This window comes from Hyaena hyaena, unplaced genomic scaffold (genome assembly GCF_003009895.1).
Source record: "Hyaena hyaena isolate Hyena2069 unplaced genomic scaffold, ASM300989v1 scaffold_1516, whole genome shotgun sequence".
NCBI lineage: Eukaryota > Metazoa > Chordata > Mammalia > Carnivora > Hyaenidae > Hyaena > Hyaena hyaena.
In genome coordinates this window covers 234,555-260,884 of record NW_024082148.1, presented here as the reverse complement: position 1 = coordinate 260,884, position 26,330 = coordinate 234,555, and the positions used below count along the sequence as shown (strand labels likewise).

The 26,330-nt window shown below is 37.4% G+C and overlaps 1 protein-coding gene across 1 annotated transcript in view; it reads right to left on the bottom strand.

Annotated features, from left to right (window-relative positions):
* Window positions 1-26,330, bottom strand: part of LOC120225800 (ovostatin homolog 2-like) — a 50,178-nt gene that overhangs the window by 12,599 nt on the left and 11,249 nt on the right. Inside the window, exons 8-24 of the mRNA XM_039223987.1 lie at window positions 25,855-25,972; window positions 21,083-21,194; window positions 19,455-19,564; window positions 18,973-19,131; window positions 17,608-17,835; window positions 16,767-16,821; window positions 15,679-15,824; window positions 14,925-15,074; window positions 11,294-11,464; window positions 10,378-10,522; window positions 9,494-9,599; window positions 8,467-8,695; window positions 7,767-7,900; window positions 5,112-5,226; window positions 4,364-4,415; window positions 3,521-3,604; window positions 980-1,156 (exon numbers count right to left, since the gene is read on the bottom strand). Coding sequence (XP_039079918.1) covers window positions 980-1,156; window positions 3,521-3,604; window positions 4,364-4,415; window positions 5,112-5,226; window positions 7,767-7,900; window positions 8,467-8,695; window positions 9,494-9,599; window positions 10,378-10,522; window positions 11,294-11,464; window positions 14,925-15,074; window positions 15,679-15,824; window positions 16,767-16,821; window positions 17,608-17,835; window positions 18,973-19,131; window positions 19,455-19,564; window positions 21,083-21,194; window positions 25,855-25,972 — 2,291 coding nt within the window. The remainder of the gene's footprint in view (window positions 1-979; window positions 1,157-3,520; window positions 3,605-4,363; window positions 4,416-5,111; window positions 5,227-7,766; window positions 7,901-8,466; window positions 8,696-9,493; window positions 9,600-10,377; window positions 10,523-11,293; window positions 11,465-14,924; window positions 15,075-15,678; window positions 15,825-16,766; window positions 16,822-17,607; window positions 17,836-18,972; window positions 19,132-19,454; window positions 19,565-21,082; window positions 21,195-25,854; window positions 25,973-26,330) is intronic.

Below are 26,330 nucleotides of genomic sequence, written 5' to 3'. Positions count from 1 at the left end.
AAAGTCATTGGAAATTATTTTTCCACCTACAAAAATTAGAAGAAGAAGAATGGCCTAGTACAGGCCCCATGTTTGGCTTTTAGATAGACAGACAGAAATTACTAGGACGAGCATTTCAAGTTGAATTTATGAAACTCGGATTCTCTATCCATAGTGAGAAAAAATAAGTCCTGCTCTATAGGGTTTTAATGACAAGATATTCCATGTGACTATGCCTAGCTCAATCAGTGGCACTTAACTAACAGTTTAATACCTTTTCCTTACAGTTAATTTACTTCAGGGGTATCTTTCTGAAAAGAAAACCTGAAGATATTATCCCCTTGAATCTTTCCCTGATGTCACATTTTGCAAGGTTTACATACCCTTTTCCCCATACAAATCCAATCACTTCATTGCAATGGAATACAACGGAGCAAACAAACACAGAACTTGATAAGTGAACTATTTAGAGCTACTACTAGCTTTTTAAAAATTTTTAATAGTTTATTTATTTTTGAGACAGAGAGAGACAGAGCATGAGCAGGGGAGGGGCACAGAGAGAGGGAGACACAGAATCTGAAACAGGCTCCAGGCTCTGAGATGCCAGCACTGAACCCGATGCAGGGCTCGAACCCACGAACTGGGAAATCATGACCTGAGTCCAAGTCGGATACTTAACCGACTGAGCCACCCCGGGCACCCTACAGCTACTATTAGTAACAAGAGTCACAAACCAGGTAGCTTGGCAAAATGTTCAGATGAAAAAAAAATGGGCTCCTAATTTGAAAAGCTATTGTTATACTCTGTGGAGCTAAATGACCACACAGATATTAATATAGAAGTAAAAAAAAAAATAGCTAGGACTCAGAGTACCTCCGTTCAGAGTCCATATCCACTTTTCTCCCATGAGATTACCTCATAATAACAGCTTTATGACATCATGGTATTAGTGACAATTGATTTTATGTATTCTGGGTAGAAATTGCTTAAATAGTCTCACCGGTAGACAAGAAGAAGAAAGCCTTAGATTTAACTTCCTCTGTCAACTGTTTGGTAGATTTCAGATAGTCCAGGACATAGGTATCTGATGCTAGTAGGGCAATATTCTGTTCTCCACATCCATAGGGCATTTGGAGAAGATTCTCCAGATTGTGCATCGCAAGTCCTAGAATGTCTCCTAAAAATAAGAAAAGCAGAAGGTTACTACTGCTTATGGTTGGCATCTCAGCATTAATAATGGCAGATAAAAGACACACAGTGGAAGTAGGAAATATTTAAAATTACGTTGTAATTTTTAAATGTTTATTTTTGAGAAAGAGAGAGACAGAATGTAAGCAGAGAGAGAAGGAGACAAAGAATCCTAAGCAGACTCTTGGTTCTGAGCTGTCAATACAGAGTCTGATACCAGGCTCAAACACATAAACTCTGAGATCATGACCTGAGCCAAAGCCAGATGCCCAACCAACTGAGTCACCTCGGTGCTCCTAAAATTGCTTTTTAAAGGTGGAAAAAAGGAAAGTTTTCATGAGGTAATTCTAAAGAGGAGATAGGCACAGAAGGTGAAGTTAAAGGAGTTTCTGGTATACAAAATATGTCTTTTTTGTTTAGATGTTTATTTATTTTTGAGAGAGGGAGAGGGAAGGCCTGAGAGAGAGGGAGACAGAGAATCCCAAGCAGGCTTCTCATTGTCAGTCCAGAGTCTGACGCGAGGCTCAAACTCACAAACTCCAAGATCATGAGTTCGAGATCTGAGCCAAAACCAAGAGTTGTATGCTTAAGCGACTGAACCACCCAGGTGCCCCAAGGTATGCAAAATATTTCTGAAAATCTCATTACCAGAGAGAGGGGGACATTAGAAAAGTGTGTCTTTGCTTATTTGCTTGTTAGTGTTTTGAGAAACTGAGCCTATGAATTGTAACTGTAATCCATCCCTCCCACAAAAGTGGAGGAAAAGAAAAGTTAGAATGTTAGAAAAAAAAAGTTTGCCTTTTGTAAAATAGATTTCCTGTTACTGAGGAAATTCTCAGCATTTTTGCCAAGCGAAGTTTATGCTGATTCTTCAAAGGGGAAATATATTGTATAAATATATACAATATTTCCTATTACTGAGCTATAATAGAAGCCTTTGTTTTCTAAATGCCAGTTATCACCCAGCAGAACAAGTGTTCCCTAAGGGCATAAATTTGAGAATGGAACCCTCTTGCACTGTCAGTAAGAACGCAAGCTGGAGCAGCCACACTGGGAAATAGTATGGTGGTTTCTCAAAAAGTTGAAAAGAGAACAACCGCACAAGCCAGCAATTGCATTGCTAGGTATTTATCCAAAGGAGACAAAAATACAGATTTGAAGGGGCACACGCACCCCAATGTTTATAGCAGCACTATCAACAATAGCCAAAGTATGGAAAGAGCCTCAATGTCCATCGACTGATGAATGGATAAAGAGGATGCGGAATATTACTGGGCCATCAAAAAGAATAAAATACTGCCTTTTGCAATGATATGGATGGAGCTAGAGTGTATTATGCTAAGCAAACTATGTCAGCCAGAGAAAGACAAATATCATATGAGTTCACTCACATGTGAAATTTGGGGGGGGGGGAAGGATGAACAATATGGGAAGGGAAGAGAGAGAGAGAGGGAAGCAAACCATAAAAGATTCTTTTTTTAAAAGTTTTTTTAAAAATGTCTATTTAATTTTGAGAGAGAGACACACACACAGAGTACAAGTGGGGAAGGGGCAGAGGGAGAGGGAGACACAGAATCTGAAGCAGGGTCCAGGCTCTGAGCTGTTAGCACAGAGCCTGATGTGGGGTTCAAACTCACAGACTGGGAGATTATGATCTGAGCCCAGTGAGACGCTCAGCCAATTGAGGCACCCAGGAGACTCTTAATGATAGAGAAAAACTGAGGGCTGATGGACAGAGGTCGAGGGGGAATGGGCTACGTGGGTGGTGGGTACTAAGGAGGGCACTTATGAGGAGCACTGAGTGTTATATGTGAGTGATGAATCACTACATTCTACTCCTCTGAAACCAATATTACACTGTGTGTTAACTAAACAGAAATCTTTAGTTAAAGCTAAATTAAAAAAATTTTTTTAATGTTTACTTATTTTGAGAGAGGGAGACAGAGAGACAGAATACAAGAGGGAGAGGGGTAGAGGAAGAGGTAGAAACAGAATTGGAAGCAGGCTCCAGGCTCTGAGCTGTCAGCACAGAGCCCAATGCGGGGCTTGAACCCATGAATTGTGACAGCATAACCTGAGCTTATGCCCAGTTGACTGAGCCAACCAGATGCCCCTTAACTAACTAGAATTTAAATAAAAAATTTGGAAGGAAAAAAAAAAAGAAAATGGTACCATTCTGCTTTCAGATCCCCCATGGAAATAAGCATAGAGAACGACTTTCAACAATCCTTTCCTCCAGCTAATAGTTTAGAGAAATCTCTCCATTATGTGATATTAAGGCTTTTTTTTAAAAAAAGATCACCTCAATCAAAACTTTCAAATCATTGTGAAAGACAAGTTTTAACCAACTCACCCACAACAGTGAAAAAGGCCCTGGCGGATCCTTCTACTACATTGTTTGGCAAGTCCAAGATGATCTGCTTGGAGACTTTGGTCCCTAGAAAGAAAATATTGATGAAAAAGACAATGTGATAACTTTCTTTCATAGACAATAGCAGCAGATATGTTGGACAAACATATTAGGAAATCGATTCCATTATTGACTTTTCTTTTGCAAGTGGCTTATTAGAAAAGATGAAATTGAGATCTCTGAGCTAGTTTAGAATAATAATATATTCAGAGAATGGTGTGTGTGTGTGTGTGTGTGTGTGTGTGTGTGTGTGTGTGATAATGGCCCTTAGTTTCCATTAGTAGAGTGTCTTAACTTCTTATGTGTGGAAAAACTCCTAATTCTGACATATAAAACAGTGCATACAGAAACAAGGTAAAGTTTGGAGACTCCCACTAACATCAGACCATCATCAACAAGAAGGCCACAAAGCCTGCGACTGAGGGGCAGTGATGTATCTATGGGTTACTTTATCCCAATCCCAGATCTTCCTCTGTCTACCCCTGTGCCCCAAATCATAGGGCCAGAAGAGCTAAAAAATATGTAAGATGGGAAAATGGGCTGAGGCAGATCAGTGTCACAGGTGAACTGACAAAAATAATTCTCCTAAATATGCTTTTTGTTAGCCAAAATTGTACAATGAAGATAGGACATGAATTAAAGTAATCCCCCATTAAGTACTTAAAATGAAATCATGGAAATTACTCAGTATGGCCAGCAGAACTGATATATAAGCAAAGAAAATAACTTGACCCTGTTGACAAATTTTCTTTGGGATTAATTTGATCACCTAAGATATTCTCTTACCTTGTGTACAGATAAGGAAACTTTGAGTCATTTCTTTTTCAATACCTTCAGGCTGTCAAAGAGTAAACAAAGACAAGCACAAAGGAATGAGTCTGGGTGTAGGAAGGTGTAGGAAATGTAATTCAGCATCAGCTCAGGTAGGCATGGCTAGCCCATGTTTGTCCCTGGGAGATGATCCATTCATTGCGCCCTTCTGCTTAAATTTGGAAGTCACTGTACAATACCAAGATCTACTTTAGGCCTTGTGTCCCCATTGTTTGAACAGAGATAACTTTGATGTCACTGTGGGACACTGTTGACCCCCCTGATCCTGTCTAGCATCTTCAATAGACAAATGACAGTGTTTTGTGGAGTAGGACCAAGACATGAGGTGAGAATTATCTACTGACCGTGTTAATTCTTTTTGAGGATGATGGCGTCTACACAAGAGTGTGGGACAAGTAGATTTGTCTCAGATTTGAGAGTCAGTTAACAAAAGGGAAGGGGAAAGCAACAGATCTACAGGAAACATGAGTCAGGAGCAAGCAAGACATCAGCAAGCCTGTTTCAAGTATGAGGCTTTACTAACCTGGGTCAGATATTAATTAGAGAAAGGCTGAATGTTCCTGCTGCTTTAATTAATCTAAAGTGATAGGTTTTGTGTCAAAAGTCACTATACTCAATTAATTAAATATAGTCAAGAAGAATGCCTTCTCATATTTAACCTATTTCTTATCTGGAAGAGTTTGATAGTGTTGCATGCACATACCTCCACCAATAGACTTTTGACCACAGTATCTTTCCAGTTTAGATTCCGCTGATCAGTTGCACCTTTGGGGCAGGCACTACTTTGTCTGGACTCTGCAACTACAGTGATATTCACTCTACCTGGAAAACATTCCTGAATATAAGTTAAATTGACCACCGGCCTCTTCTGTGAACCACATCTTGAATTGGATGAACTGAATACACACTATCATCATATTTGTGCTTAGACCAAAATAGTTTGTTCTCTCTCCTGCCTGAAGATAATTTGATGTGCTCTGTTTTAGCTGTTTCAAGATTCCTTATATTAAATAAATGATTCCTTGCTTAAAAAAAACAAAACAAAAAGATTCAGACCTAAATACAAACCACCTCATGGTTGCCAGAGGGAAAGAGGTGGTGGGGTGATGGGCAAAATGGGGGAAGGAGAGTGGGAGATACAGGCTTCCGGTTATGGAATGAATAAGACATGGGAATAAAAGACGCACCATGGGGAATATAGTCCATGACATCGTAGTAGCCTTGTATGCTGACAGATGTTGGCTACACTTGGGGTGAGTATAGCATAACCTATAGAGATGTTGAATCACTAAGTTACACACTTGAAAGTAATGTAACATAGTGTGCCAACTCTACTCAGATAAAAAAAAATTAAAAACCAACCTAACACAAATAAATGATTCATTTATGTAACTAAAAAGTAAAACATTGTAAGGAAAAATAATAATTTGCAAAGCTAACAGAGCAAATTCCTTAACAATCAATTGTTTATAAAGGTTACATAGGGGTGCCTGGGTGGCTTAGTCTGTTAAACGTCCGACTTTCGCTTAGGTCATGATCTCGCGGTTCGTGGGTTCGAGCCCTGCGTCGGGCTCTGTGCTGACTGCCAGCTCAGAGCCTGGAGCCTGTTTCGGAGTCTGTGTCTCCCTCTCTCTCTGACCCTCCCCTGCTCACGCTGTCTCTCTCTCTCTCTCTCCTAGAAATAAATAAAACAATATTAAAAAAAAAAAGGTTACATATACCAATATGGGGACAGAACATCAAATAACCAGGGATCCTAACGCTTTCCAAGTTTGTACAAACAAAAATAGTAAAATATGACAGTTGCATGGGCATTGGGTTTAAATCAGTACTAGCAGCGAATCCATTGTTTTTAACTCCCTGTGAATCATAGGTCATGTAATTAAAACTGATCTTCAGTTTCATTACTGGTAAAAATGAGAAGATTGAAAGACATAATTCTTTTGGTTTGCTATTACTGGATGTCTATATAAAAATATATATAACCAATTACTGTCCTTGTTTTTACTTGTTGCTGTATTTCGTTTTGTTTGTTTCTTTTTAAGAAAGACTTTGATTCTTCATTCTTAGAACTGTGTCCCCCACTTAATGCCATAGAACTTGCCATTAAAAATGTCATACAGTATTCAATTCAATTGCCAGCGTAAGATTTTTGAAGACTTAGCGTAATCAGAAAAATTGGGAAACAAAATCTCACAGGGAAAGTTAGTTAGATTTAGTTAGTAGTTTTAGTCAGACCAACATCACATGTGATCCAAAATGATCTCAGAAATAAACTCTTTGCTGCCTGAAATAAATACAATGAAGATGGGACATGAAACAAAGGAAATTTTAATGACAATTTTTTATGTATGTGATAATGAGTATCTTGGATCTACCACATCTAGCATTTTGCTTACTAGACTATTTTGAACTTTCCCTTCCCTTGTATTTTCAACAAGATACTTCCAAATTTATTTTTCTATATTGCAGATAATACACGCATGAAGAAAATACTCTTCTTAGTGTCTGATCTCCATCCAAGTGCTCACTGTTTTTGGTGTCTCATGATATATTTAGCAAATTTGCAAATCCTGGCAACCATCATGATTGAGGAGTAATTTTGGTATAGGTGACACTTGACTATGATGACAGATGAAGGAGCAAGCTATAAGTGAAGGACCTAGATAACATTAATGAAAACATAACCTCCTTTTGGGATATGACATATGGATTTGATAGATCATAAAAACTGGCTTTTATATTGTATTTCAATTATGTTATGCTTTTATACAAATGAATTGTACAAGCATTAGCAAACTGGAAAATGGATGATGCAAATAGGTTTTTTAATTGAAAATTTACAAAAACAAAGGGCGCTTGGGTGGCTCAGTCAGTTAAGCGTCTGACTTCAGCTCAGGTCATGATCTCACGGTTCATGGGTTTGAGCCTCGCATGGGGTTCTGTGCTGACAGCTTCTGGATTCTGCTTTAGATTCTGTGTGTGTGTGTCTCTCTCTACCCCTCCCCTGCTGTGCTCTCTCTCTAAAAAATAAATAAACATTGAAAAATTTTAAAAGAAAATTTACAAAAAGGAGACTTACAAAATGAGAGGGAGAAAATTATGTGTGTATAGAAGATTTCAGGAAAATAAATGAAGGCAATAAAAATAGACTGGGTTTTCCCTCTTTCACCCATCCTGGGTATCATGATGAGACCTGAATAATGTATAGAATTGTTGAATCACTATATTGTACACCTGAAACTAATATAACACTGTGTGTTAACTATACTGGCATACTGGAATTAAAAGTAAAAAAAAAAAAAAGTTAAAAAACAAAAGGGCTGGTTTTCTATGAGGGATTGGCATACCCACAGACTTACCCAATGTCTTAGGTAGAATAGTCCAGACATATGTTTTCTTCTCTCCTCCTTGGATAATCTCACTGCCATTGTTTTTAGGGGTGCTGCTAGTTGCCTGAAAATTCTGAGATGATTCCAGCTGAACAGAAATCTGAAAAAAACAGTGAGGGTGTTATTCTAAACACTCTGCTGTTACTACTCTTCTCCCCATCTTGACGAAATTAACTATTTTGTTAGCAAAAATAAAAGATACCAAATTACTTCTCACAAGAAAATTAATATGGTAGAACGTATATCGCTATGAAATGACATTCTCAAAGCAGTATTCATATCATTACTGTGAATTAAAGCAACTATTCATTTAAAGCAACTGTTTAGTTTTAAAGTTTTTAAATGGTTGTTTTTTAATTTTGAGACAGAGAGAGAGAGAGAACCAAGCAGAGCATGATCACGGAGCCCAATATGGGGCTCCATCTCACGACTGGGAGATCACAGTCTGAGCCAATATCAAACAGTCCATTGCTCAACAGACCGAGCCATCCAGGCTCCCCTAAAGCAAATGTTTTTGCCTGAGGAATATGGAAACAGGTCTTATAGCTTTATAGTACCATTTTGGATTTGAGAATAAAGAGAATATGGCAACAGTCAAGGAAAAAATATGGAGCGATCTTTTTGGCCTTGTTAGATTTTGTCTCCAGATCAAAGAGAATAACTTACCTCGACACATGTACTCAGGTAGCTGAAGACATTGACAATCAAATCAGATTGTTCATTTCGAACAACTGAAAAGGGCAAAGTCATTTCAACAAAAAAAGGTTGGGAGATTTCCAGAGTGGCTGTCGATGAAATGCCAAATCCAGCCTCACCATTCACACAGAAGCCATCTGCCTGCCACTGGGTTATAGTATCAGGGATGAGAAAGGACAGATTTGCTGAACCTGAGGAACTAAGGAGAGATCATTGATAAAATGCAGTCCTTGTCTAAACAAGGAAGCTAAATTTAGTCCAGAGCAAGCAAAGCCATATTAACTGAAGGTTAAAAGTAAGTTAAAATGTTTAGACAGGCCATTAGATAACAATCTTGAGAGCGGCATTTTAATCAAATTTCTCTTTTAAAACGTCACATTTGTGTAAACACTGCATTCTTTTTAAAAAATTGAGGGTACTCATTTTAACTGGCAATGAGAAATTTCAAATGAAATCTGGCTATGTGTAGCAACATGGATGGAACTTGAGGGTGTTATGTTGAGTGAAATAAGTCAGGCAGAGGAGGACAAATACCTTATGTTTGCATGTATAGGAGGATTAGGAGGAACTTAACAGAGGACCATGGCAGAGAAGAAGGGGGGAAATAGTGGGGGAGAGGGAGAGAGGCAAACCATGAGAGACTCTTGAATGCTGAAAACAAACTGAGGACTTATGGGTGTGGGGGGGAGGGGAAGGGGAGTGATGGGCATGGAGGAGGGCACTTGTGGGGATGAGCACTGGGTGTTATATGGAAACTAACTTGACAAACTATTTGTAAAAAAAAAAAATTGAGGCAGTTTACATCTGCCTGCTTGAGATTAATAAATGAGGAACAATGCTAGAGAAAAAAATAAAATACGTGGTCAGTATATACAAATGAATGATAGTCTCTATCTTACGAATACAGTACTGCTTTATATGGCCAATGGTAAAGTTTAAGAAATAATAACAAAAAGAAAATAGAAATAGACATAGGAGAGAAAACTCAAAAACTCACTTGACGCTGACAAGGTCCCATATCCATGTCTCTGGAAAGTTTGTTCTTACCGTTTCTATTATAGCCTGTTCTACATAGTCAAAATTCTCCTTCATGCCTCCACCAGCTAAAAGACAAGAGAAATGCTTTATTTGGAGAGAAGAAAGGTATGTGTTTGAATGACACACAGCTAAAAGCTATGTCATTCATCACATGTGCTTAACGTGAAGCAAAATAGGGCTTTGTTGAGGGATTTGTGGATGTTCTTCAAGTGTTTTCAGACCTGGAATTTGGCTTTGATTTTAGTCCTATTCTGATGATTGTGCTTCATTTTGCTTTCCTGACTAAATTTCTATTTTGAACATCTGTCTGATTACCTAAGGCGATGGCTAATTTTTGTGTTTACAGCCCTTCCGATAGAAAACAGAGTAGTATTTGAACACATGTCTCTGATGCCAGCTTTTTGGCTATCTGGGAATCAAAATCCCCTCTGCCTTGAACCCTGTGTATTGTGGTTTACACGTAATAAAGGTATAAGGGCCCCAGAAGGACACCTCATTCTCCTGTAACATGCTCACTTATAATGACTGTCTTCCCAGATTACTACACATTGCCTGCTCTTAAACACGTCTGATATTGTGTTCTACCAATAAAAATAAACTTCCTGTTACATCTGAAGCTAATTTTTCCTTTTAACAACAACAACAACAAAACCCAAACCCCAAACCAAAAACCATTTCCAGCCTGCCTTATCCCATTTTATTCAATTGTAGCATGTCTAGTTGTAGCCAAAAACATGGCTTGTTTCACACACAAATTCCAATTTTTATAGTTTTATTACAAATACAACCAATTCCACAAATTCTTTTAACCATCTCTGAGACACAAAATTCTAGATGACCCACCTGCAATTCTAGATGGGGCACTGTACATTGGTGCATATCTTTCTGAGTCCAGATACAGTGGCCCAGGGAATGGCATTCTTTCCTCCACTGAACATACTTCCGGTTTCCGGTAATGAAGATTGGTAAAGACTTTCAGACCCATAGCCTTCAAAGAAACAAACAACAAAGGAAAGGTGTGCATTTCTTTCATGCAAAACCTAATAAAGACCTATTGACTATATATTATAGTGATAAATAGATGATAAATACAGGTTTCCTCTCCTAGCAAGGGTCTGGGATTTTAGCAGTCAAGTCGCCTCTATGTGATGTATGGAAAGCCTTTAATGTGGAAAAAAAATTATAAGCATTATGATTTATCTAGCATTTATGTGCTAGGATTCTGCTAAGTATTTAAAGTCATTCTCCATTTAATGCAAAGGGAAAAATACTTATGAGATACGTACTATCATTACCCTAATTCGCATTAAACAGACACACACAAATAAATATACACACATGCAATGCCCAGTCCCTTGGAGACTTAAAGTCTGTCCAGCCCTTTTTTTTCTATGCCTTCTGACTTCACTTACAGAGAATTCAGCATTATCTAATTGATGGAGCCTGGACTATATTTTAGCTTCTTGATTTGATAACCTGTGCATAACAGTTATTGCAATAAATTGAGGACTGTCTCATTACTTCGAACATAAAGTTTCTAATTTCACTGCTGCTTATTTCTTTTTAACAAAAGAGAGAAAGAATCAACAAAAATTAATATCTTTTTATAAGATAATTTCTGAGCAATCTTTAAACAGATTACTGACACCCATCTCCAAGAACAGGAAGAAAGCTACACATTTAAAGACACAGGTAGGCATTATGAATACCAAAATTAAAATTGAGATGAAATAATTTTTAAGATCTTAAGTGATCTTACCCTGAGGATATGATAGATATCTCCATCCCCGTAGTTGCTCACAGGTATATAATACAAACCATTGTAGAATATATCCTTCTGAGGAATGCAAGAGTCAAACTTGCCATCATCAAGGTTGAGACCATGATAGAAATAACCATACAGTTCTACATTTGGAAGCAGATTGTACACCTATGAGAGAAATCATATGGGTCCCAATGATTTGAAGCTTCCTTTTATTTTTACAAAATTGGCAAATATTTCAAATACATTTTTGTTCCAGAATCATCTGTTCTTTATTTTAAGAACATAGCCATAATATTTAATCCAACACTTTCAAGTCAACTCATCCTTCCAGAAGAGGGAAACTTCAATTTTGTATTAGGTGGTCAGGGTCATGTTCATAAAGTTTTCAGCATTGGTCCAGGATTTAGGATAGCATGTGAGATAGCATTCTCCACTCCTTTTTCCATCAGCATCAACACTTTTTGTTAAATAGCATTTCATGAAAATAACTGGAAAAGACATACTTTATCTATGAATACTATCCATGGACATATTAAGAACTGGAAAAAGTTAATTCCATACCAAAACTTCCATGAGATAAAAGAGAAAATGAAAATCAGAACATTTCAGCTGATGCAACTGGTCTGCTAAAGTGACTAACTGAATAAATAAACAGCCATACCAAAACACTTCATATAAATCAAATATTCTTTTTAAAAAATTTGTTTTAATATTTATTCATTTTTGAGAGAGAGACACAGAGCATGAGTGAGGGAGGGGTAGAGGGAGGGGGAGACACAGAATCTGAAGCAGGCTCCAGACTCTGAGCTGTCAGCACGGAACCTGATGTGGGGCTCGAACTCTCAAACTATAAGATCATGACCTAAGCTGAAGTCAGACACTTAAATGACTGAGCCACCCATGTGTCTCTGAATTGTGAATTATTAATTTGAAGTTATCAACGTTTGAGAAATAAATATTCCTGCATCCACAAGTAAAGAGGAAGAGGGAGAATTAGAAAATCATGTTTTAACTCTCGTACCAAAATTGGTTCTGGCTAAAACTATCAATGGGTGCTAACTCCAAGGAAATTCTGATGAGGAGCAGGATGTACAAATAGTATTAATAAGCACAAATTGCTTATTAGTTTAAGGAACAAAAGAGCCAATGGAGGTATACGGAAACACCTTTCTCAGGTGATCAAAATTACCATCACCAATGATGGGCATTTGGATCTTTTGTACCTTGAAAAACATACAATATCTTTTATGCGATATTCTAGACAGAGATGCATAATCTTGACCCACTCATGAGAAACATCAGACAAACTTCAAGTGAAGAACATTCCATTTAAAAAAATACTTGGCTTATGTTGTTCAAAAATGTCAATTTCATTAGAGACATAGAACGATTCTGTTCCAGGTGAAAGGAAACTAAAGAAACATGACTACCAAATGCAATATGTGATTCTGGCCTTGATCTTGCACTAAATTAGGAAAAATATGTGGTAAAGATGACAACTGACAAAACTTAAACATAGCTGGCAGATTAGATCCAAAGTATTGAAACAATGTTCAATATCCTAAATTTGATAACTGTATTGTAGTCGTGCAGGAGAATATCCTTGCTCTTAGGAAATGAATGCTGATATATTAAGGAATAACATAACACGAAGTATTCAACCCACTATGAATGGTTTAGAAAAAATTTTTTGAAATGCTATGTACATATGTGAGTGTGTGTGTGACAGAAAGAGAGAGAGAGAGAGAGAGAGAGAGAGAGAGAGAGAGAAAGAAAAACAAGAGAAAGAATGAGAAAGAGAAAACAGATGTGGTAAAACATTAAAAACTGGTGAATCTGTGTAAGAGTGAATGAGAGTTCTCTGTATAATCCTTACATCTTTTAACATTACTTAAAACTAAAAATGAAACCTACATAACATAATATTAAAAGTACTACAAACTTAATGTGAATGGTAATATTTCTCTTTTATATAACACTGCTTGATATACACTATTAATATGGCTATAATAAACTAGGGCAACCTCCTTTGGCTCTGATATCATATTCTGATTCACTTGTATCTTCTGGTCTGGTGAAATGCTTCTGGAATTTTCTATTGGTGGATCCTTGATGGTTTTTCCTCAAGGTGGTTTTTCTAAGATCTTGCTACCTCCAGTTGTAGGAAAAATGAGTAGAGATGATTTACTCTGGCTCCATGAAATTCTTAGAAGAAAAGTATATAGATTTTCCAAATTTACAGGTAAGTTTATCCTTTATTTGTTGATAGTTTTCTAACTGACTCTGAAATCAGTTAGAAGTTTTTTAGCTCCAGGGTATCTGGGTAGCTCAGTCCATTAGGCATCTGACTCTTGATTTCAGCTCAGGTCATGATCTCGTGGTTCTTGAGTTTGAAAGCCCTGTATTGGGCTCTGCACTGACAGTGTGGAGCCTGTTTGGGAGTCTCCCTCTGTCTCTTTCTGCCCATTCCTCCCCTCTCTCATTCAAAAGAAATAAACTTAAAAACAAAGAAGTTTGTTAGCTCCAATAAGAAATTTAAATGTATTTAACTTTTACATTGGTGAAAAATATATAGTTTATGTCATGATTAATTGTCAGACCATTAAGCCATTAATTTTTATAGTTTACTTAAAGCTGGATGTACTATAAATTGCTAAAAGCAGAATACTAAGTCGTGTTTTTCAATGAGATCTCATTTGTAAAATATATATGCCTTCAGAAAAGAGGTTTAAAAATTACATCAGAAATGTTCATATCTGTACAACAATAAAAGTCCATTTTGTGAAATAAAAAAATTTCTTCATGTTAAGATTATGAATGATTTTAAAGATTTCCTTCTTTATGCCTTTGTGTATTTTGCACATTTTCTGTAGTACACAGGTGCTGTGGTCTGAATTTGTGTGTTGAATTCCTAATGTCCAGTGTGATGGAATTATGAGGTAGAGCCTTTGGGGGGTGATGTGGTCATGAGTGTGGAGTGGGCAGAGAATAAATGACATTAATTCCTTTATCAAAGATACCTGAGAATATGTCCCTTTTTCCTTCCTCTGTGTGAGGATCCAAGGAATCTGCAAACCAGAAGAGGGGCCTTACCTGACCAGGCCAGCTCCCTGATGTCAGAATCTCAACCTCCAGGACTGTGAGAAATAGTTTTGTTGTTTATAAGCTATCTAGTTTGGGGTAGTTTTTGTAGGAGTTCAAATAGGTTAAGACAATAAGTAGAATTTTAATAAGAAGGAAGCATTTTAATTATTAAACTAGTTATAAATAGGATCATACATTTCAATATTAATATGGCCCTGTGCTAAAAAAATAGAGGGAAAAATATCCAACAGTCATTCATGGAAACTATTTTGATGTGAAATTCTAGCACTGCTGGGCTGGAAAGGCTTATGAAAATATACGGTCTGTTAACAGATAATAGACAACGTTAGACTATATCCAAGCATGTCCTTCAACACAGAGATTTACCTCTAGGTTTGAAGACAAAGTGTATAATCCATGAGAGAACAAAGGAAGAAACTATTTGATATTCTTCACATGTTTCATCTCAGATAAAAAAAAAAAGCCAAAAGGGAAGGGGTCTGGATGAAAATGAGGAATGGGAGGAAATCAGAGAGCTTACACTTTCAGCTGACAGCTGTTGTTCTGATTTGAGGAGAAGAACGCTTTTATCCACAGCCCGGAGAGCGCAGAATGAGTCAGGGGCTGCTTGAAGGTACAGATTGGTGTTGGAGCCAGGGAGCCCCTGCTCCTCTGAGAACTTCATGCTAACCTAAAGTGGAGGAAGAAAAAGAGAGTGAGATACTTTTAAAGATAATTTGAAGAAATAAATTTGAAATAATTTGAATTCATCCCAAATAATTTGAATAAGTTCAGTCTTTTCCAAATAAGCCTTTATAGATTTCTGTACCTATTACTGTCCTTAACCATTCCCACCCTTAACTGTCCTTACAGGGTCATCTCCTTGGCCATCCCCCTCTCATCTTGGACTGGCATTGCTACCAAAAGTTATTCATTCTGCTTGGTGAGTCTCTCATCTTTAATTTTTTTTTAATGTTTTTTCTCTTGAGACAGACCACAAGTGAGGGAGGGGTAGAGAGAGGGAGACACAAAATCCCAAGCAGGCTCCAGGCTCCATGCTGTCAGCACAGAGCCCAACACAGGACTCGAACTCACCAACTGTGAGATCATGACCTGAGCTGAAGTGGGACGCTTAACCGACGGAGCCACCCAGGCACCCTCTACATTAGTTTTAATTATCTCAACACTTACTGTGTGACCACCATGTAAAGGTGACAGTAGTCCTGTAAGAAGGAGACAGCGGTGCTGTCGCGTTCCTCTCTCTCAGGACAGGCAAGAAGTAGAAGAAACATCACCTTGTTTTTAAAGCACTTGTCGACCTGGAATTTGGCACTGTCAGCCACAATTTCTCCACTGGGGTGAAGGGTGTAGACAAGCATGACAGCCACAGGAGCCAAATCAGCACTGACGTCGATCGGGAATGAGAAGCTTCCATTCCAGGCTGTGTAAAAGGAGATGTCATTAACTTTGGTGCCAACACTTTCCTGGCTCACTGGCTACACTTAGATAAAAGAGAATGGCTGATGGATAGGAAGAGCAAATTGGGCTTTATTTTATTTATTTATTTTTTTTTAATATTTTTTTATTTATTTCTAAGAGAGAGAGAGAGACAGCATGAGCAGGGGAGGGTCAGAGAGAGAGGGAGTCACAGACTGAAACAGGCTCCAGGCTCTGAGCTGGCAGTCAGCACAGAGCCCGATGTGGGGCTTGAATCCACGAACCGTGAGATCATGACCTAAGCTAAAGTCGGACGCTTAACCGACTAAGCCACCCAGGCGCCCCAAATTGGGCTTTATTTTAAAGGCAAACCAGTTAAATAATGGGAACTATGTATACGGATAAAAAAAGACTGTGTAATTTAGGCAATAACAATATTTGGGTGATACCACTTTTATGTAAAGTGCTTGACAACCTGGTGACAATGGAAACAAGTTGAAATCTCTTTCTCAGAAGTATTTGGAAGATTAATCTGGGTCATACTATTGCTTTCCACCCACTAATTGTTAACATTAAGTATTCTTCCATGGGGCGCCTGGATGGCTCAGTTGGTTAAGCGTCCGACTTCGGCTCAGGTCATGATCTCACGGTTTGTGGGTTTGAGCCCTGTGTCGGACTCTGTGCTAACAGCTCAGAGCCTGGAGCTTCTTTCAGATTCTGTATCTCCCTCTCTCTTACCCTCCCCTGCTCACTTTCTCCCTCTCTCTCTCTCTCTCTCTCTCTCTCTCAGAAACAAATAAAACATTAAAAAAATTAGAACAAACGAACAAAAAAACATTAAGTGCTCTTCCCAACCTCTTGACTCTATCCCTCTATAACATTTCCTTAGAAGGAAAGAAAATTGAAGGCAGAGCACCTCGTTAAAAAATGGATGTATTATGTATACCTTTGTTTCTGATTTCCTTTTGTCCGCTGAGGAAGATTGCTCCTTTTACCATCACCTGGGCAGAACACGGGAAACACAATGTGTAACATCATACTATTTATTAGATCTGAAAAATTGATAATGATGGTCTGATGATACCTCTATTCTAAAGATATGGTAGCTTCTAGGAACAAATGCAAAACATACACTATGCACCAGTCGGAAAAGAACACAGAAATTGATGATGATTCATTGAAAGCTTAATGGGTGCTATAAACTTGGTAAATAATATGCGATTCACTGTGCAAAGGAGTGTACAAAGCCCTGAGCTATTTAGACTGTCTGGCTTCAAGGATGCCAGGTCATTTCACTTCTTATCGCTGTTGCCTTATGTGTAAACTGAGGATAATCCATCCGGCTGAAAAGTCTAAATTTTTTTTTTCCTATGCCTCATAAGAACAAAATGGATAAGTATGGGGACAGAACCAAATGGACTCATTCCTTTTACTGCTTATCAAAAACAGCCTTCCACTTTCCTCTCCTATATCTGCCTAATGTTGTACTTTCACAAAGGATCATAGAGCCCTGATATGAATTATAACTGAATGCTTAAAAGAGTGGCCTCCAAATAGCAAGTTTTTCAACCTTAAGGAATTTGACATTGCCTTATTGCCTTGGATCTTTTTATGTATTCATTTACTTGTTTCTGTGTTTGTTTTGTAACAGATCCAATAGTAGTCGGAGCCAAGTGAGAAGGTTTGCTCACTCAGATATCGTGACATGATTGACACACCCATTCCACGCCACCCTGTGCTAAGCAGACAATTAGACACAACCAAACGATCCATCAACGGAGACTTACCAAATAAAAAAAGTTGATATTTGAATCTTCCCGATATGTTTCCCTGTTTAGGGTGTAATGCACAGTAACCGTTTTCTGTTGATTGCATCCAAGCTGTTTTGGTTCAGGATCAATCTTCAGGAAGCTGTTAGTTCGGGAGTAAAAGCGTGAAACTGAGAAATGAGCATCTACATACTCAGGCATTAACCAGCTAGGAGGATAGCAGCTCTTAGGTCGGATATAAGTGGCCTAAAAGGAAAAAGAAAGGAAAAGATCTTAGAACTATAAAGACTTAAAAAATATTTTTCTTTTTTTACATTTATTTATTTTTGAGAGACAGAGTACAAGTGGGGGCAGGATAGAGAGGGAGACACTGACTGCAAAGCAGACTTCAGGCTCCACGCTGTCAGCACAGAGCCCAGTGTGGGGCTCGAACTCAGAAACTGTGAGATCATGACCTGAGCCAAAGTTGGACGCTCAACTGACTGAGCTATCCAGGCGCCCCGAACTATGAAGACTTTCAAGGACAGGGATTATTCCAGAATGGAAGGCTTCTTCTCCCTTCACAGCAGAGAGGAATCTTAGTTTGTGGCTGACGTTTCAAATATCAAATTATTGGGAGTAAAATAATCATTACAGTTTCTTCTTCTTGTGCATAGAAAACATGACCATAATTTTAAGTATATGTTATTAGGCCTATACTAGTTTATTTTTACTTTGTAACTGAACTCAGAGAATAGTCTTACACCCTCTCTTTCAGCTGTATTTGAACATGGATGAATTGTTTAACTCCAAAATCTGTTTAAGAAGCAGAAAAATAGAAAATCATAGTATTTCCCTTATCCATGCATCAAATAATCAAAGGAGAAAAAAAGGCCAAATCACCTTCATGAATTATCTTTTGTTTCTCAGAGGAAAATATTGGATGTTACCGACTTTATAACAACTGAACCAGGCTATTATCTCATTCTCTTGAGTAAATATTTCTACATATTATTTAATGAACAAGCAGACATATAAAATACCCTAAATTTTACAACTTTGTTAAAACATATATATATATTTAAAAATTTTTTTAATGCTTTGATTTATTTTGGAGAGGGTGAGAGACAGAATGTGAGTGGTGGAGGGGCAGAGAGAGAGGGAGACATAGAATCCAAGCAGGCTCCAGGCTCTGAGCTGTCAGCACAGAGCCTGACATGGGGCTCCAACCCAGGAACTGCGAGATCATGGCCTGAGCCCAAGTTGGACGCTGAACTGACTGAGCCACCCAGGTGCCCTTAAAATATGTTCTTAATACAAATGATCTTTTAAGAGATTCCTAATGTTCGTAACACCTAACACTCAAATACTTCGTGGGATTTCATCTACTTTTTGGTGTCTTACTTTGAGGTTGAACTCTGGATCGTATACATCTGAAGTGTCAATGGAAAACAGAGCTTCCCCATTCTCGTCTGTGGTGTAGTTTCCTATAAATCTGTTATTGAGCTCCAACTGCAATAGCTTGTTCACCATCGGTACATTATTAGGTCCAGAAAATTTAAGCTGTACATAAAATATAGGCATTAATTTTTAAAGCTCAAAACATCACATTTCTATAGAAGAATTTTCTATTTATAAATTTGATCACTTATTTGTAAATTTATTAAATCCCAATAGACAGAAAAATATTCTATTAAAAAGATACGTAAAATGGAAACAGCTCTCATTCTATCGATCACTTTCTTTCCCGGTGGGACTTTCATCTATCAAATGCAGTAAGGCTACAAATGTATTCTAAATGTAGGAAAAAGATGTAGAAATTTTCAAAGGGCAATCCATGATCCAAGAAAATGAAATGAGAATATGTCTTTTTAAGTCAAACCTACAGTTCCAAAATAAGGAATTCCTCTTCTGTAGAAAGGGTCTATATTCTCAAAGCTCACACTCCCAAGCAGTTGAGTGAGAAAAATAGAAGACTTTTCAGTGATCTGCACACCTGTAAGAAATAAAATAAAAAATACTGTGAGGGAGGATGAATTGTTTGATCCAGAATCTCAAAAGGGCAAATAGCTTAGGGGGTATGTGCAAACTTCTATACACAGAATTACATTCTTGTTCTACATTGAATAGGAAGCGTGGGGGCACCTGAATGGCTCCATTGGTTGAGTGTCTGACTTCAGCTCAGGTCACAATCTCACAGTTCGTGGGTTTGAGCCCCGCATCAGGCTCTGTGCAGTCAGTTCAAAGCCTGGAGCCTGCTTCAGATTCTATGTCTCCCTTTCTCTCTGCCCCTCCCCGACTCATGCTCTCTCTCTCTGTCTCTCAAAAATAAACATTAAAAAAAAAAAGGGGAAGTGTGGATGTTTTGGAGTATGTTCCAGAATACTCTGTATCTATCTGGTTATAGCATACATCAAACTGAATAACATAGTTAATATAAAAATATTTGGATCAGAAGCAGGAGAAAATACTTTTAGTGTCCTTCTTCTGACCATTCCACTCAGTCTGGCTTGTAATTCCTTATATGGCTGAGAATGTCATAGACATCTCTTGAGAGATGTCTCTCCCTTCCTTTAAATCTTTCTTTGGCCTATTAAGGAAATGATGCTTTTGGACTTTTACCAGATATGAAAAAGTATCTGAAAACAAGGTAAATAGGAATGCATTGTGGCATCAACAAAGCACATGATAAGCAGAGACAAACATACCTGGCTAAGTTACAATGTGACAAATATCCATGAGGAATGCCCTCATACTATTGATCAAGTACATTTATAAAAAACACTTTATAAATGATATGATCTTAATCACTTTTAAGTTAACAAGAAATAATTAGCAATTGAATCTGGCTTCCTCCACCCTAAATTAAATTCCCCTTTCCTCTCTTTTTCATTCTTTTAACAATGATTTATTGAGCACTCACTATGTGCAAGCTTGTCAATATCTCATTGCTATTTTATACTCACAAATGTCTCCATTTGTATTCAATCAGAGGTTGACAAAATTCTGTGAAGTTTAGTTATTATTCTACGCTTGTGGACCACAAGCTACTCAACTTTGTTATTTTAGCTCTTGGGCGAGGTAAATGAATGTGGTTGTGTTCTGATAAACTTGACATAAATAAGCATGGAGCTGGGTTTGACATTCTAGATGTAGATTGTGAACTCTTATATTAAATCAAAGAGGAGTTGGTTATCACTGATTTACACAAAGTTAAAAAGAGTACATATTTATTAGTGTAACTCTGCTAGTTCAGAAGAAATCTACTCTGTCTGACTAATGCAGGCACAGAAGTAGATATAAACATGTAATATTTACGTAATAAATGTATTTTAAATATTACGAGGAACATCTTTTTCAAAAGCAAGCTTCAAGTTGACTTATTGGTAAATGTACTCCACTTTACTATGTTGAGCAATTATTGATCTCTATGTGGTGAGTTATGCTAACTTGATAAACTTCCCCTGAGGACCCTGCATATGCCCCCAGGGTGCCCATAAAATGTGACCATTACCTGTCCCAGATTCTGTAACTGTTACAGTGGTATGAAATGACATGAAAAATCCTGAGCGGTAGAGTTGGAAGGCTTTTGTATTTACAATCTGAGTAACACAACCATTTCTCAACTGAAAAATGAAGAGACGACATAATGAAAAGATTAGGGATTCAAGTCTTAAAAGGATCTAGAGTTTTAGCACAGATTTTTAACATCCCCACCACCCCACGGCTTCATCTCACAAACTTGTTGACATGACCAAGAATTCCAAAAGAAGGGCTGGGAGTCCATGGGCAATTAAAACAAGTTAAGCAGGTGATGTGCATTTTACAGACTTCAGGGATATTCTATAGACAACAATGTAGATGGCAATAAATTAAAGATGAGAATGACATTTTAAGAACTAGAGATGAAAGTCATCTTGGAGTCTTCAAGGGTGTAAAAGCAGAACTCTTTTTAAGGTAAATTGTTATTTACAATAAAGAACGAATTTATAGCTAATCTTTCGTTGGTGACATCAGGAACTAGAGAAATATAGATTTAATTGTATTATATTTTATTTTTAACACATTTTTTGACGTTTATTTATTTTAGAGAGACAGAGAGAGACAGAGCATGAGTCGGGGAGGGGCAGAGAGAGAGGGAGACACAGAATTTGAAGCAGGCTCCAGGCTCTGAGCTAGCTGTCGGCACAGAGCCTGACGCAGGGCTCAAACCCGTGAATCATGAGCTCATGTCCTGAGCCTAAGTTGGTCGCTTAACTGACTGAGCCACCCAGGCACCCCTAGATTTAATTTTATTTAAAAATAAACAGTACTATTAATTCTAAATTTAAAATGTTAGAGGGATAGATCAATTCATTTGACTTTCAAAACTACCACGTGACTAGACACTACTGTCATCACCATCATATGGATGAATAAACTGAAGTATAGGTTAGTTATACAATCTGCTCAGGGTCACACAGATAGAAGTGGTAGTGAGGCATTCTGATCCAAGAATATGTGCTCCTCTGAACTATCAACTAGAATGTTAACAAAACAAAATCAGGCAATTGTACTTTGTCTATTTATAAAACAATCAAATTAGAAAGAAATGGTAGAGGCGCCTGGATGGCTCAGTTGGTTGAACGTCTGATGCTTGATTTCAGCTCAGGTCTTGATCTCAAGGTCGTGGGATGGAGCCCTACTTTGGGCTCTGCCCTGGATGTGGAGACTGCTTAAGATTCTCTCTCTCCCTCTCTGCTCCTCTCCCCCACTCACACATTCTGTCTCTCTCTCTAAATAAAATAAAATAAAATAAAAATTTAAAAGAAAGTAATCAGAAGAATCTTAAATGCCTTGAAATTAAGAAAAAAAATTTTTTTCAATAACACCTGAGTCACAGGGAAAATATAACATAAATCAGTAAGAATCTTGACATTAATGCCAAGGAAAAAAGTGCTTTGCATAAAAATCTATGGTATTAAGTTACGGTGAAAAGAGAAACTAAAACACAATGTATTTTTAACAAAAGGAAACAATGAACATTTTTAAAAATCAATGAAATAATACAAAATTTTAGAGGAAAGAAGGAATATGATGAAAATAAAAATAAGTGATTTAGGAGTGCCTGGGTGGCTCAGTCGGTTGGGTATCTGACTCTGGCTCAGGTCATGATCTCATTGCTTGTGAGTTCGAGCTCTACATCAGGTTCTGTGCTAACAGCTCAGAGCCTGGAGCCTGCCTCGGATTCTGTGTCTCCCTCTCTCTGTTCCTACCTCACCTGTGCTCTGTCTTTCTCTCAAATATAAAAACTAGAACTAAAAAAAAAATAAATGATTTAGGAACAAAATATATCAGAAAGAAATTAATGAAACAAAAGTCAGAGGAAGTCCAATAAAATAGATGAAACTTTTAGAACTTTTAAATGATTTAAACTTTTAAAATATTTAGAATAAAGAAATACCAAAGTTATATAAGATTAGATGCTAACAGAACTGAGTATCCATTCGGAAGAAAACAAAATGTGTTATTTTGGAACATAATAAAAACTACTTTATGTTGATTAGAGAAATTTTTAAAATGTTAAAACCATGCTTAGATAGCTACATGTACAACATGGTGATAGCTGAGAACTTTTTTTAAGGCTGAGAACCTGTAAACACTAGCAACTTTGGTATTTCAAAAACAACACAAAGTCAATACTTAAATAACAGACTTGAAAAAAATATTTGCTTAGAGGATAGAGGGTAATATTTATATATAAAAAAGAAAGTTTCAATATCACACAAACAAGGAAAACAAGGATAAATAAGAGTTCTTAAAAGAACAAATTCAAGCTGATAACAAAAATATTAAAATATGGTCACATTCACAAGTAATACAAACTAAAACAAATTAATATCTATCGAAATGCCAACATTTTAAAAACTAACATATACATTGCTGGCAGTAACTTGGAAAATATAGGATTCTCACATATTGCTGACAGGAAATTAAATGCTTAAAATGTTTTTGACATGGGGCGCCTGGGTGGCTTAGTCGGTTAAGTGTCCGACTTTCGCTTAGGTCATGATCTCGCGGTTCGTGGGTTCGAGCCCCGCGTCGGGCTCTGTGCTGACTGCCGGCTCAGAGCCTGGAGCCTGTTTCAGTCTGTGACTCCCTCTCTCTCTGACCCTCCCCTGCTCATGCTGTCTCTCTCTCTCTCCTAGAAATAAATAAAAAACAAAAAAAAAATTAATAAAAAAATGTTTTTGACAATATTTTTTAAGTTTAAAATTGTGTGTGATTCTATCTATCTATCTCTTTGATTCATGAAACCCATGCCAAGGAATCTATATCAAATCAATGTAACCACTGATAAAGAAAGATAGTTTTAGCAGATTATTTATTGCTTTATTTGTCACACTGGGAAGGAAAAAGCCATTGAGAGAACACCCATCACTTGGTAAAATGACTAAATTACGTCATAATCACATGACAGAAAAATGCATTATTGATGGGGAAGAATTCCACTGTCTTTCTTTGCCTGCAAATCCTTTTTTTTTTTTTAAACGTTTGTTTATTTTTGAGAGAGACAGAGGCAGAGTGTGAGCAGAGGAGGGTCAGAGAGAGAGGGAGACACAGAATCTGAGGCAGGCTCCAGGCGCTGAGCTGTCAGCACAGAGCCCAACACAGGGCTCAGACTCACAAATTGTGAGATCATGATCTGAGCTCAAGTCAGACACTTAATTGACTGAGCCACCCAGGTGCCCCTGCAATTCCTATCTAAGGATTTCTGCTTGTCTTTATCCAACTTTGATATTTACCTAAAGGATGTGGATGTTCATCAATTTAGTGAGTAACTTCAGGACAATCAGGCTTAAATTGCAAACCAAAATGTATAAAAATTTCATTTTTGAGGTCCTAAGTTGATCCTCAAAGAAATGGGCAGAATTGTTTACTTAGATTAAGATGCTACAGGTCAGGAAAGCAAATGGCAGCTTCAACAATGAACCTCAAATCTAAAGTAATGCAAGTAGATACTCGGAATTGCAGGTGTTTGGAAACGAACTTTGTTCATAAGGACAATTCTAGATTGCATGGTGAGTCCTATCAGGGATTTGTTTAGTTAGCAGATGACTCACAACTCTGCATGGAAAGATCAGAGAGATCATCTAGACAGTAAATAAAACAAGAAAGCCCATAAGACTTTTCAAATTTAAAAACTTCTATGAATCCATAGGTGGGTAATGATTTACATGGCCTAGAGAATAAGAGACTATTGATAGATGTTGTATTTGCTCCTCATTCTTCACCTTATCTTCCTGCAACCTCCATCATCTACAAAATGAAAATAACTGTTGTTAAGTCTCTTTTACAAATAGAATTATAGGGGTCATGGGCAGGCTACTCCCAAACATGCCACGTGGGCATGTTGATTCTTTTTTATTTTATTTTATTTTATTTTATTTTATTTTATTTTATTTTATTTTATTTTATTTTATTTTATTCTTTTCTTTCATTCTCTTTTTTATTTTATATGTATTCTTATTTACTGAGAGAGGTGTGTTGGGGGGGAACGAAGAGAGAGGGAGAAAGAATCCCAATCAGGCTCCATGGTGTCAGCCCAGAGCCTGATGTGGGCTTGATCTCAGGGCTGTGAGATCATGACCTGAGCCAAAATCCTGAGTCATACCCTTAACTGACTGAGCCACCCAGGTGCTTCAAGGCATATTGATTATTTTAAATAAAAGTTACTTAAAGAGCCAGTCCAAAAACACTTAGAGCCTCCTTGATCCCACTGAAAGAAAGGAAAAAAATCATCTATGTGAAAGGCACCCTCACTGCACTAAAAAGTAAAAAAGACATCTTTACACCAGAGATAGGGACTTTAAGCCAAGAAAGCTGTAGAAAAAAAGACCTTGTTAGTTTTTTTCTAATCTACTGCCTCACCGCAAATTCCAATTAGAATTCCTTACCAATTAAATCTCACAAGCACTTATTTTTTTTTATCCTGTCAGTTTCCCACAAATTTATTGTCTCTGTCAAAAAGTATAGAAACAGCTTGCCTTGGTCATCTTGTTAGATCTCAATTTCCTATTGGACCTCTGTATGCACCTAATTAAACTTTGGGTTTTTTTTCTCCCATTAACCTGCTTCATGTAAACTTAATTCTTAGTCCAGTGGAAGACATTAAAGGGTAGAGGGAGATTTTTTCCTTCTCTACAGAATCAAAGAAAGAATAATAATGAAATATAATGAAAATAATATTAATAATAATAATAATGAACAAGAACCTTTGTTTTGGAAAAAGATAATGATCTGTACCTGCGCAATAAATTGTTCACATATTTCATTGTTGTTGTTCTCACAATTCCCAGAGGAAAAGAATTTTCTGCACACCTGGACTTGGGCATTCCCTTGCACAGGCTGGCCATAGGTGTACCTAGTAGGAGAAAGTATAGTGGCGATTATAGATGAACAATACCAGGGGCCCATTTTATGGGCTTCTTCAGAAATTGTATATGAAATCTGGAACCTATGACTGAATTCAATTGGCAACAATCTATTGGTGCTATCTTCCTCACAGAATTTGAATTCAATTGGGCATGTGATCTGTTATGAGGATTCAGCTGCTTTTTTAAAAATCAAACTCAAGGGGTGCCTGGCTGGCTCAGTTGATATAGCAGGTGTCTGCTGATCTCAGCGTTGTGAGTTCAAGCCCCACACTGGGCACAGAGCTTACTTAAAAGAAAACAAAAATCAAACTCAAGGTAATGTAGAATCTAAAATCTCAGCGAAAG